Genomic DNA, 13,876 nt, shown 5'->3' with positions numbered 1-13,876 from the left:
TATTTTTGCGGCCTTCGAAGAGTAACATGTTATTGCAGGTGACTGTACAGTACAGACTATTGTAGAATATTTTAAGGTTTTTTTAAATGAAGATGGCAAGTGTAAAGAAAATATTAATCATATACTAGACGAAATAAAAGAACGCCAGAAATAATAAGATGTTGCTTACCTTATCCATATCCGTGCTCGCATACTGGTAGAGTTTGTTGTTAGAGCTAAAGATGATGAGAGCAATCTCGCAGTCGCAGAGAACGCTCAGCTCGTACGCCTTCTTCATCACTCCGAACTTGCGCTTGTTGAAGGTAACCTGGAATTATAAACAATACATATTACTTTAATATAAGTTTTTTCATTTCGTTTTTAATACATGATTCTATAGCCATCTGTCTTCAACGAGTACTGAGATACTTCGGTCACATTCGTCACAGACCCTGACAACTGGAGAGACTTGTGGTGATGGGAATGGGATCAAGTCCAATGAGATAGTGTGAACAAAAATCCGCCCAGATGGTCATCACACTAAGCAACACTTTCCACAAATCAACCGACAGGGAGAAGTGGAGAGCTGCCATAGGAAAAATTAGCAAGCGGAGTCACGATCCTCAGCAGTGAGGGACCGACTTAGAAGAAGAGATAGCTAACTGTAGGCACTTTTCTTTTAACATTCAACAGATTACTCATCTGACAGGAGCTTGTCAGATGAGGTTGCGTTGTTTTTTCACAGAGGAAACTAAATAAAAGCTTGTAAAAACTGTCGGCTGAGCAAGCGCAAATCGTCTCTGTTTCTACTTGGGCAAAACTGCTTTCGTGTGTCAAACTGAACCCGCGTCGCATCTCTAAACCGATTGCGGTGAAATTTTGTACGTAACGGTTCGACAAATAGATATATTTTTTTATTACTTTGTTAACACGATTAGGCAAAAGTAATCTAATTTAAAGATAACGATTTAAACTAATTCAGACTGTATTCGTAATTACAAAAAACTTGATTACATTAATTAATTTAGAACATACATTAATTCTATATGTAATTTACGTAAATATGGAAGTTTGCTTTTAGGTCACTGTCATTAATATCTACGTAAATGCATTCTTCAATTGCATGAGTGTCCACAATTTCACTATTGAATATTTCATATCGTTATAATCAATGTAACCTTTTGGGTTAATGACAACAATGTCGATGTATGAGTGCACTGTCTGAGTCAATATAATTATCATTTGACCTAACTCAAGCCTAACTATGATGGTATATTGCTATTGGTTATATATTGAGGACCCGGGTATGTCCTTAAACCACGTCCAAGACCACCGGTGGACGGGCAGCAGCGTCCCTCAAATTCGGTGTACTCGACTGCGATCGCCAACCCGCCTGCCAAGCGTGGCGATTATGGCATTCACCCCCCATCATGAAGGGGGGCCTATGTTCAGCAGTGGACGTCTTATGGCTGAGTTGATGATGATGATGATATATTGAGTGTATTATCAGCCTGTCAAATTAGATTTTTTCCAGGAATTAATTCCCAACAAGCTGGAAATCATCTTATTTACGAAAAAGAGCAAATATTTTTCCACAACTCCTGGAATGGAGCAAACTCGGATTATACGCATTTAGGGCCAAATAAAGGTATTAAAATGTTTTCCAACTTTCTGAGAATTAATTACTTAAATTACGGTGGACGGGCAGCAGCGTCCCTCAAATTCGGTGTACTCGACTGCGATCGCCAACCCGCCTGCCAAGCGTGGCGATTATGGCATTCACCCCCCATCATGAAGGGGGGCCTATGTTCAGCAGTGGACGTCTTATGGCTGAGTTGATGATGATGATGATATATTGAGTGTATTATCAGCCTGACAAATTAGATTTTTTCCAGGAATTAATTCCCAACAAGCTGGAAATCATCTTATTTACGAAAAAGAGCAAATATTTTTCCACAACTCCTGGAATGGAGCAAACTCGGATTATACGCATTTAGGGCCAAATAAAGGTATTAAAATGTTTTCCAACTTTCTGAGAATTAATTACTTAAATACAATATATATACAGTGGTAAAACTAAACGAAATTAATAACTAGCTTAAATCTAAAATAGGCCTCTGAGGCATTGTACCAAGGATGCTGGCGGCATTTGCCCGCTGTATCGCAATACTGATACGTTGTTTGAGGTAGCCGCCAGCTCTTCGGTCACCAGTAAATCGGTTTTTTGGATCTAATTTGACTGTCCTATTAGATATTATTTTATGTTTAATTATAACTACTTATAATTGTATTTTTCAACCAATCATATAGACAGCTTCAATGTTTCTTTTGTTTTCTCATTATGGTAATTAAGGATAGTTTTTTATCAATACATATTAACTTCAGTAAACAAGCGAATATTGTTTTTATGCTAATTCAAAATCCGTTGAACGTAATGCCAATAACGTCCTTGTAAGTGACGTTAAACCAAATAAAAACAACAAAGCCTAGCATTAGCAGGTAGACATTCTAATTCAATGTCAAAGGAATCATTGCCATGGGGCAAATTGACCTTGGCTACTTTCGCCTCAGCTGCCGGTCTCTTGTTACAAACCATTTCAACTGAAACCCCCACATGTCCTGCACATTCTTATTCTAGGGTCGCTTTAAGCTGGCTGTAGCGTATAATTAATAAATTAGCAGCGGGAGCGGTCGTTGCCCTTTCTGATAATGTTTTGTACGGGAGTAATTTTTGCATTCTCGTAACTTCAGCTGGAGTGTTGCAAAAGGAATCTTTTTCTGCACGAGTCAGGTTTGAGTTTTGAATGATTGAGAAGTGTGGCAAGTTTGTATGATAATGTTTTAAAGCGACAGTTGATACGCCACATCTGGACACTGTGCTGAAGTTAAGGTCATTTGTCATTGCTCGTCGTGTTATACATGTACAGTCATTGGGTAGGTAACTGCACAAATGAGGCGTTTATTTATGCATCCCTTCATTCAATAACAGTTTGAAAACTCTAAACTTTATGAAAATGCGTATTCCTTGCGTACCTACTTAAAAACAACCTTGCCACATGTAAATTAAGTTCAAATTGAAGTACATATTAATAATTAAGTTAGGTTATTGACATTCAGGTACGAACCTGCCGATTCCGTTCATCTGTGATCCGAGATATTTGTATTTTCTTCCGACCCATGGTGGCAGCAATCTTGGAGGGGGTGAAGGAGCGGGGCGAAAGCGAACCGGGCTGGCTATGCGGACGTCAACAGCTTTCTGCAACAATCGAAAACAAACCTTAAATCCAAGTAATAAAGTAAAATTCTCAACTAATAAAATAACATAATAAAAAAATGAAAATTAATTATGGTATCGTACTTTGCGTTGCAGGTTTTTAAAAGGATTATACGTGTATTATGTTTCACGGCTGGTAAAGTAATGGTTGTATGAGGAAGATTTCGTACAATATGATCATCGTACAGTATGACGTTTCCGCAAGGATATGAAATATATACGTAACTCCTGAAAGTGTGTACGTCAAATAGAAGGAAAGATGTAGGCCGTATTGGTACGTAATACCTAGAGATAAGTGAATGAAAATACTTGCATTGCGTAATTGTGTGACAAATTTAGATGTCATTAGTTTGCGGTCAACATACTCGCAGCGCTAAAAATATTGTTAGTAAAGAATCTTACATTATTTGGTAATTAAGTTTTATTAATAGAAACAGCAAGTGGAAGGAATTCAAGTTTAAATGTAGTTTATATACCTAGTCAAAATAAAGCAAAGGCGTTATTTGTAGTAAATTTCCAGTGTATTAGCATATTTCTCTCATTAAACAAGTGTAACGTAGCCATTTGTTAAATTAGCAGCCGTAATAAATAATTTTTATTATTTTCTGTATAAATCTATACACTCTGTACAGACTGCCACAGTTAAGTTATTAGGATTATAATCTAACATAATAGTGCACTGAAGAATAATAAAAAAGATTAATCTCTTAGGAAACATGGAAGTGCTTGTATGTGTTATACGAAAATATGATCGTTAGTTGGAGGTTTTCTAGTAAAACGTGTTGTTTTAGGTCTTGCCATTATTTAAGATTATTTTGGAGCACTGTGAGTAGATGCTTTAACTAAGATGAATTTAAAAAGTGCTTATTCATAGATTTAAACTATATACGTACCTACCTGGTGTTCTTGTTCAAATTTATTTTGCGTTGTATAGAATGTTTTAAACAGGAAATTACATATAGGTATGTGTTGTTAACTAAGTATATCATTAGGAAAAACCTCATCTCCTCGCGCGCCATTATCTGGGTGTCAATCCTTTGTTAGTAGGAAAACTGGTGCGGTTAGGTAAAAACGAGGTCGTGCCATACTAAAATGCTGATACTGGGGTCATTATGCAAATCTCAGCTGCTATTCCAAGCCTCTACTGAGCGCATCATGACAGGCGAACCGGTGTGAGTGTAATTTTAAAACAAAAATAATATTAGGTTTGTTTTTTTGGTTTGTTGCTGTTGTGGGACGAGCGATTTCTAAATCGCGCAAGCGATTATGTAACCAATCTTGTATAATATATAAAATTTCTGTTTATTTGTTGTTTTTTCTAGAATAAGTTAACCTACTTATATGTTAAGTGTAGAGTTATTTTTCAATGAGAGTACCTAATTATTTATTACTTTCTGATTTGAGTGCAGTGTTAAAATGACGTGCGTTGTACGATTATCCATAATAATTATTGCTTATTATGGATCTCGAGCGTGGCCAAATATATTATTATTATGTAATGGTGACGATAGGGTAAGCGCTGGGAATAACAACAATTTATCTAGCGTGCCATATTACACAAAATATTCACATATGTATAGTATACCAGTGTTGAGTTACGCCGAGCCAACTCGCATACTCATACGGGCTGTTATGTGCCAGATTGCTAGAAAATGCCCTAAACGAATAGATTTTCTCACCTTTGTGTTTTTACTCCGACCTGAATACCTGTCATGTGCGTAAACATACTTTGATGGTAACTTTGCTAGCTTCAACTTTTTAATACTAAGATTCGCTTAATTAAGCTTATTCGTTTTTCAGCTAACACCTCTCTCGTCACAAAGATTTTTTCGCTCATTAACTTCGCTTGCACGGTGTTACGCTTTTGTTACCCTTACAAGAAATAAATTAATGAGCCATGAGTAAAAAGGGTACATGATGTTGTTGGGTTCGTTTAACGGAGAGAATTATGCACACTCAGAAACCGGGCACTAGAAAATGGGACATTATTACACATATTGATTAAGCTCAATATGGCTTGTGTTGTGGGTACTTAGATAACGATATATATAATAGGTAAATACATATTTAAATACAAAGATAAACTAATATAGTACTTACCAAATAACTAAAAAATCATTTACCTATAATTTTCTCTTAGATCGTAATAGCTTTTCTTACATTTATCCAAGCCCCAAGAAATACTCATTTCACTTAAAGGCACAACAAACCACGCATCAGACAATTTCGTATTCATAAGTGATGCAAATCACAGGTCTGCATGGTGTTTATATGGATCGATACGCCTTAATGGCGAGATGCGTGATTAGTCGTAAGTGTCGTAAAAGTCCTGTTGTTGGCGTAAGTGACACGGAGTTATTATGTTTGGACGCATTTTATTAGGGGCACATTTTAATATAGCTGAGTCAATGGTGACATTCAGATGGCATTGGAAATGCATTACTGTATTGGAATAGGTAGTAACCGTGCGCTTTGGAGGGTATGCCATCTTGTGGCACGTGTGTGGTTACATTTCCTTTGTGCATAGTAGGTTCTGCCATCTTGTGGGCTACATCGGAAGCATAAACGACACATTTACGCCTTGTGCCAAAAATCTGACGGCTCCTATGCTGCTATAGTTCATGCACGGGGCCTATTATCGCTGTCACTTTGACGCGGGCGCTGTCACTGCCAATTTCCTTGAGAAAATTAGTGAGCTAGGCATTATGGCCGCAATTAGCACGTTTAATCCGTCAATCATTTTATCAAAGAAATGGACAGTGACAGCAGTAATGTCATAACAGTAATGCAGTTGCAGTTGTTGCCATTTGAACGTCATCATCAGGCATGAGAAAACCAGCACAATCGTGTGCACTTTTAAAATATAGTTGCTACAAAGCTGTGGTCCTTAATACACTGGTTTTCATAAGCGTTGAATTTACCTACAGGTAAGGAATAGGAGCTTATGTCCTGACACCCTATATTCATGAATTCTCTGTAACGACCACTGTGTTCTGCGATAAGCTGTTAACGCGTAAATGCTACGTAGTGGCATAGAATTTTAAATGACGTACTGTACAGTCACCTGCAATAATATGTTACTCTCCCAACGCCGCAAAAATATGTGACACGCTCTTATGGCTCTACAAATAAGATTTTTTTTTTTACAAATAAGATTTGCGACCTTCGTTGTGTAAGATATTATTGCAGGTGACTGTACCTTTTTATGATGGCTGAATTAGTCACATTATACACATTAGTCACATAGATAAATATACAAATAAATCGAGTTGACAGATAATTAAACGTCATAATGGAAACACAGATGTGATGCATAATTATTTTCCATCGTATTTTCACGGAAACTTACGAATGTGTCTTGCTATTTCAGTCAGTCTCGGTACAAAAAGTACTGAGGCTGAATGAAGTAGCGTGACAAATACGAACGTTTCCGAGAAAATACGATGGCAAACAATTATGCACTACATCTGTAAGTAATACCTATACTTACGCGACACTCTTATCAAAATACAAACAAGGGAATGCAATGTTGTGGACAACACGGGATATTTACAAGCTATACTCAATTAAGAAATAGTATATAATAATATACATAACCGATGGGATGAATGCTTGCGGTATTTCCCAGTATTACATAGTCAATTAACTGAAATACTACATAATAATAGGTTCTACTAAACAGTTTATGACTAATACGCTCACAAATGCATGTACTAATAAATACTTGTAATATCCTAACTACGCCCAGCCCAATGTGATTTATATTCCTTGCCGGCGTCTATATTTCCGTGTTCTTATAACCCGGCAACCTTCAAATCAAGAGTGAACAGGCACCTTCTGGGCGAGCTCGCTCCATCGTAGGCCACGTCTACGCCTCGGCTAGTCTGTGGCCATGAGTAAGCCCATTCATAATAAAAAAAAAAAAATATGAAAAATAGGTTACTCAACCTACCAACAAAAAAGTTTCAGTGTAGTAACTCTTCTACACTGAAACTTTTTTGTTTTAACTTTAAATGTGAAATGAAGGAAAATGAAGTCTTATTTTCAAATAAATTGGTTTTAATTCAATGGTCAAATTTAGTATGGTGGGCAGCCTCGTCCTAGATTAATAAAAAAACAACTTTTTGATACTTTGTTCCCACTGAAAAAACATGTTTAAAAATCAAAATAAAAGCTTGTAGCGTAGGTATATGTGTAAATATTAAAAAACCGGCCAAATGCAAGTCGGACTCGCTTTCAAAGGGTTCCGTACATTAAATCCGACTCACGCTTGACTGCACATTTCTAATAGGTTTTCCTGTCAACTATAGGTAAAGAACTGTTATGTGTATTTTTTTCATAATTTTAAACCCAGTAGTTTCGGAGGTAAAGGCCCCCTTTATACTAATACTTACTACTACTGGTACTAATTTTTTGGGTATTTTCTTAAATAACCTCTAACATATATGTTTAAATTATATAAAAAATATATTTGAAATTCTCAAAATAATCTCTGTCATTTGATATCGATAACATTATTTTTTAACTTTCTCATTTACCAAAAAGTGGCCCGTATGTTTGAAATTCATTTACTTACGTTACATGTTCGTCTTTGGGTCACTAATTTACATGTCGCTCCTTGAGAAACATAACGTCATTATCCAAAAAATGGGGTTTTTGAGTTAATAACGCCATCTAGCTCGTATGATCGTAACGCACGCAATACGAAGACACCTATCGCCCTAGCTCTATTAGAACCGCCAGAGGGCGCTAATGTCGTTATGGCGAATAGAGGGAATAGGTGCCCGTCTCATAGGAACAATGTCATTAAAGGGAAGTAAATTGTATTTTTTTGCTTAGTGACGGTTTTCTATGAGATTCAATGGTAAGTACGTCAATTTACATAAGAAATAGTGTATCTATACGTACTATGTCACTTTAAACTTATAATATGGTATCAAAATCAAAACTCAATTTAAAGCAATATCGTACTTTTCCCTTTAAGGACACTTGTACTTTTGAATTTAATAGAATAGAATAACGTTTTGAAATAAGTAAAGTGACATTATACCTATAATGACGGTTTTGCTTAAAACTTAAAGCCATAATGCTGACTAAAAATAAAAACGTACTGTTCTTTTACTTTAAGTGACATTGTGATTTTAAGAAGCTGACAGAAGTTTTAGCAGGTCGATCGTCATTATCTGTGTAATGTCAATATGCTAGCTTAGTTTACCATAGCGACAGTTGGCATGCTTAAGTGAAAAATGTCGTTTTAAGCTTAAAGCCACTACAACTGGTACAGAACGCTTATAACGGTGTGGTTAATGAATGTCATTCGTTGTTTAATGTCACTGTGTTGTATTTTTTCTATAAGGTTCATAATAGAGTTGTATTATGGGTACCTACTAGACGACTATTTATAATTAGATAGATATAGCCACATTACGAGCCCTATTGATCTAACTGTGGAACTAGGTTGGTATGTGTAAGATTCCCATATTTATTAATTATAATAAAATATTATTTATGTGCTGTGTGATACTTTTTCATTCATCAAAATTAGCAAGTTATTTTTGTGATGTCTGTTATGTTCCAATTTTATTTCTGACAAGGTGACACAAAACACACATTAATTATTATTATCACTAGGTAGGTACTTACCTATTAATTACCCATAAAACTATTGTTCTCTTACAGTAGAAAATGTCTCAATGTGTCTTGACTTGAAATGACAAAAAAGTTTAAAGCTATTTGAATAAAGTTAATACTACTGTTTTAGTTGAAACTGTTAATAAAGATAATACTTATGATGATGAAGAATTCGTACCTCCTTCAGAAGAGCTAGTTCTAATAACGTAATGTGTCGCTTGTGAGTTTTTTGTTGTTTTTCCGGGTTGGTTTAATTTTGCTACTGGCTGTTTCTAAAGTATTTATAATGTTGTTATTTTGAATTTGAACTTCTGAATGTGTATTTGTGGTATCTCTTCTTGTAAGGTGTCAAAATTACTTCGTAATTCTAAGTTAAACTGATCGTGGTTACAAATAAGAGTGTGTTTCTGTTTAGGTGTTTTGCCTATTTATGAATTAATTGCTTACGGTGGATTTAAGTCTTAAACTTTATGTTTGCTCTCACGGGTCTGTGATCGGAACTAAATTTAAACCTATTGATGTACCTAATACCTACATAAATAAATATCTAATTAAACTTTTGTCAGATGAAAATATTATTATATAAGTAGTCAATTTCGTGTGTGATATTCCGCCAGGCGAAGTCCAGGTCCAGCGAGTTTGAAGTTTTTTTGAGAAAAAAGGAATTACTTATCTACGTTCATGTTTCGACCAAAGGCAAATGGAATAGACCTAGAACTACGGTCGTTTCTGCTGCCAAGGCCATATGTGGTCCGACTATGTATGTGTGCTTGATCTGACTTCACCAAGGACAATGGTCCATGTTTCCTGCTTTTCATCAGTAGTTTTTTTTAGAGGGTCATAATCTCGTAATACTCTTCAATCTTATCATCGCAATGTGTAGATGTTGATGCGTAGGCTTTGATTGCGGTTAAGGTAGGTATATAGCTTTGGGATTTGGGATATGCTTAACGTCAACACAGCCACCTTGTCGGAGTAATTTGATAATCCGACAATGTTGTCCTGCCACTTCTTTTTGACGACAAAGCGTGTGGGTATCTTCCGCCGGGTAGTTTCAAAGTAGCGCCAATAACAGAAAAGCTAACGGAAAAACGTCTAAGGTGGTACGGTCATGTACAGAGGCGTCCTGTAGACTACATGGTTAAGGTAGCGCTCGATATTTCAACGACGAAGCGAGTCAAGCGAGGACGTCGAAGACCACCTGCTACCTGGCTGACGACGGTTCAGCGAAACCTGAAAGACCTCAATATAGACGCCGACGTTGCACTCAATCGTGCAGAATGGAGGAAAAGAACAGGGAAGGCCGACCCCAAGTAAATGAGAACAAGGCCTAACAGGATGATGATGACGTGGGTATCTTCCGCCCGGGGATTCTTAGCACCACTTTTACAGGGTACTTAGCGCCGTAACGAGGAGTCGTACATGTCAAATGAGATTGGGCCATAAGCCCACCATGCTGGTTCAGTGCGGGTTGGTGGATCGCCAGAGGCTTGTTTGGTATTCCACAGGGTGACCACGTGCAGGAGAGGCTGGTCTGGGGTCCGTTACATGACATTCGGGCCCCTTGCATCGCATCCCCCAAATATTATCCTCCCCTTTGTTTATTTACTTTGGTAATTTTTGATCGTAAAAATATAGCCAAACAAAACAAGCTAAGAATACTCTAGTTTTAAAGAAAAACTAGTCTTATTTGCTAATTTTTTAAGACTGAAAGTCGCTTACTTTAGTAAATATTAATTAACATCCATGTAAAATGATTCTATTTGCGCTTTTTCTTTGAAATAAACTTTAAGTTATATCAAATAACTGGATATAGTGTCACTGTTCCATAAATTGAATCAATATTGCGAAGTCGTCATGTGACATTAAGCAAAACTAAACGGAATAGTGACATTACAATTTTCTTTTAATTGAATTATCTTAGAAATTAAACAAAAAAAACACAGTTTACTCAAATGACTCACAAGATTAGTTTAAAATCTAACAAAATATAGCAAAAAACTCTTTCTTTTATCTTTAGTACGGCAGTTTTAGACGTTTGAAGATTTCGAAAATTTTAAAGCTCTGTACCCAAAAAACACGTTTTTCGCTTAATGACACTGTGTTTCTCAAGGAGCGATGTGTGTACCAAATTTCAACTTGATTGGTCGAGTAGTTTCCGAGAAAATAGGCTGTGACCGATGGAGAGACAGATAGACGCACGAGTGATCCTATAAGGGTTTCGCTTTTACGGTACGGTACGGAACCCTAAAAAGGGAGTTTATACTCATTTTCTTTCTGACGTAAACCAATACAGGCATAGTTATGCAAATCGTTTGCACTAACACTTTCAGGCACGCGGAAACATGAACTACGCTAGTACCTACGCTACATGCATGCCCAGCGTTTCAGCGTGCGGATGTGGGTGAACTTTTTCTTGACCCAATTCTCTGGAAAACTGTTTTAATGGCAAGTTCCTAATATGTTTACTTTTTCGGAGTTTCATTATTTACGTAGTCTTTTTTAAAGACAGCGTTGTAATGGAGCGTTAAAAAATCGACGTTTTACATTTAAAATATCCGCAATAATAGACGATTTCATCTATCACTCGACTCGCGTTTTAAAAGACTCACAGCGCGATTCGAGAAATTAATTAGAGATTCACTAGATATGAAATAATAAAGATATGTGACGTTACACGGCAAAAGGTACCTTATGGGTGCTGGCACTTACGTCGCATAGCGCCGCAATAATATTGGAGCGGCGTAAATAATAGCGTAAGGGACTTGTGGGACGTCACATATCTTTACTAACGCCGATTCTCGTAAAAAAAAGTTGTTAAAATTCAGACTCAAAGGACTTGAGTTCCTAACGACAATGCCCGAAAGTGACAAGCACTTATGGGTTAGCATGGCGACCACTAACTCAATCCCTGCTCTCCCGTAAATAAATTACATTAAAAAGGGATGTTCGGTACATTTTCCGATAATCAAAGCTTTATACTGGGCGAAGCGTAGGCGGTCCTGTTATTTCATTTGCTCTCTCGATGCGCCTCAGATGGACCAATATAAATATGTTCTATGATACCGTGTGGTTGCTATAGATCTCGAGATCATAGCTTAAACTGGTCATGCCTGAAGTAATGCGTTAATACTTTGGAATGGAACTAACAACCCTCTACGCTCGCCTACGCAAGGTAGCGCTCCAGCGTCAAACGCGCTCAGATTGTATGAATTCGCAAGTGGCTACCTTTTGATTTGAACGTAATATTCCGGAGTTTTCGTAGAGTTCAGTAATAAATGATTTGCTCGATTGAGGCAGTGGGCTTCAATGGACATTGTGCTTAATATTTAATTTGTGACTTATATGATAAAGTTCCAGGTGGTGATTGAAGACTGACGAGCCATGTTTGGATGATAGATTTTAGTGCTACGTACAAAACTCTATTCACGGTGCACGTTTATCAATTGGGTTACGTTACCTTCATTCTACCATTAAATATCATACGAAGAGGAGCTACGAGTATCAATACAGGGTGTTACTGACCATGGGGCTTTAAATTCAGGGCTCGATTCTGCTCGCTAAACTGATGTACTTTTATTATGGATCCAACCCCGAAATCCCGAAAAAAAAGTTTACTTTTTCATACATTTTGGCAGATCAGATGTAGACGTTTTCTATGGAAAAGCCAAAAAAAATTCCCCGATTTTAGGGTTGGTCCCATAGTAAAAGTAACTCAGTTTAGCGAGTAAAATCAAGCCCTGGAATTAAAGCCCCATGGTCAGACACATACTGTATACTCGTACAGACAAGACATCATAGAAATTGTCAAACAATGAAAATGTAAAAACTTTTTTACGTATGTATTATTTATTGTATCGCAGAATTAGATAAACAGTACGAAATTGTATCGCAAAGTTCATAACGTTCTACGATTCAAAAAGCAACACAAGTCTACCATATTACAGACTTTTTAAAGAGAATGTTAAAGTTCAATTTAGATTAGGCGAGTGTTAGTGCTCTTTGGAATTGAGGGTAAATTCGGAAACTCAATTCTGTTTGTCCGAAGGCTCATGATAAGACGAATTGAGCTTTTGTTTATTTTCGCGAGCCTATCTTACAGATAAACTCCTTGATAGCGTAGGTGAGGACAATGTCTTACAGTAATTTACAATAATTTTTTTGAGCGTTTTGTGAACAGTTTAGTAGGTATACATGAGGTAGGTATCGAATTTATGATGTAACCAATTGTTTGTTTTTAAAATAAACAATCCTACACACAAGTCAATAGGTAGGTCTTCGAATACACCTGTATACATAAACATGTAAAAATACACTTATTCTAAAATACGATCTTTAACATCATCGATTTAAGGATGATTCACGTTAGAACGACCCGGGCACCTGTCACGGAAAATGAAGTGTCGGTTGCTTCGGCCCGGATCCGGGCAGTTCTAGCATGTCATACTTAAATCATATAAAAAAAATAGCTCCATGAAAATTCGTTTGCTATAAATTCACAGACAAAGCAAAAAATGAGCAAAATTACCTCAAGCGGATGTATTCCGAGCTTACTCAGCAAGAACAGCACCAAAAATATTTAATATAAACACCAAGACGAAACCGTGAACTAAACTCATTTCATTCATCACACAAACCCGAAAAAGCAATAACGCACATATTCCGCGCTAATTAACACAAACAACAACCGTAAAAAACGTAAACCGTAAAGAAAACAAAGTTGCGTTTCCAGAAAATTCCCGGCACTCGACTCCGACTGGTCGACTAGTTGGTCGACTAGTCGAGCTCGCAGTTATGTGACCTTGCGTCGGGAGGGAGGCACAGGGAGGCAAGGGGGGTGCACACAGCCTTGCCTGCAGTGAGAGTTAACGGTGCATTGTATGACAAATATCATATGTTTAGGGTTCGTTTCACTTTCAATGACGGATTAATTATTGTAGATGAATAAATTGACGGACAGTGCAGAACTAAGCTGGTTATTATTAATAGAAA

At 36.9% G+C, this 13,876-nt stretch overlaps 1 protein-coding gene and 1 long non-coding RNA gene across 10 annotated transcripts in view; both read right to left on the bottom strand.

The window, feature by feature from the left end:
• LOC134679912 (uncharacterized) overlaps positions 1 to 13,197 on the bottom strand; it is a 170,552-nt gene extending 157,355 nt beyond the window's left edge. The window contains exon 1 of the long non-coding RNA XR_010100409.1: positions 13,173 to 13,197. This is a non-coding gene — a long non-coding RNA (uncharacterized LOC134679912). The remainder of the gene's footprint in view (positions 1 to 13,172) is intronic.
• Positions 1 to 13,876, bottom strand: part of LOC134679901 (myocyte-specific enhancer factor 2) — an 83,033-nt gene that overhangs the window by 31,530 nt on the left and 37,627 nt on the right. For all 9 annotated transcript variants that reach the window (XM_063538833.1, XM_063538840.1, XM_063538835.1 and 6 more), the window contains exons 2-3: positions 3,105 to 3,235; positions 170 to 307 (exon numbers count right to left, since the gene is read on the bottom strand). In XM_063538833.1, the coding sequence (XP_063394903.1) occupies positions 170 to 307; positions 3,105 to 3,158 (192 nt within the window). In that variant the 5' untranslated portion in view covers positions 3,159 to 3,235. The remainder of the gene's footprint in view (positions 1 to 169; positions 308 to 3,104; positions 3,236 to 13,876) is intronic.

This window comes from Cydia fagiglandana, chromosome 3, assembly GCF_963556715.1.
Source record: "Cydia fagiglandana chromosome 3, ilCydFagi1.1, whole genome shotgun sequence".
Lineage (NCBI taxonomy): Eukaryota > Metazoa > Arthropoda > Insecta > Lepidoptera > Tortricidae > Cydia > Cydia fagiglandana.
This window is presented reverse-complemented; position numbering and strand designations above follow the sequence as displayed.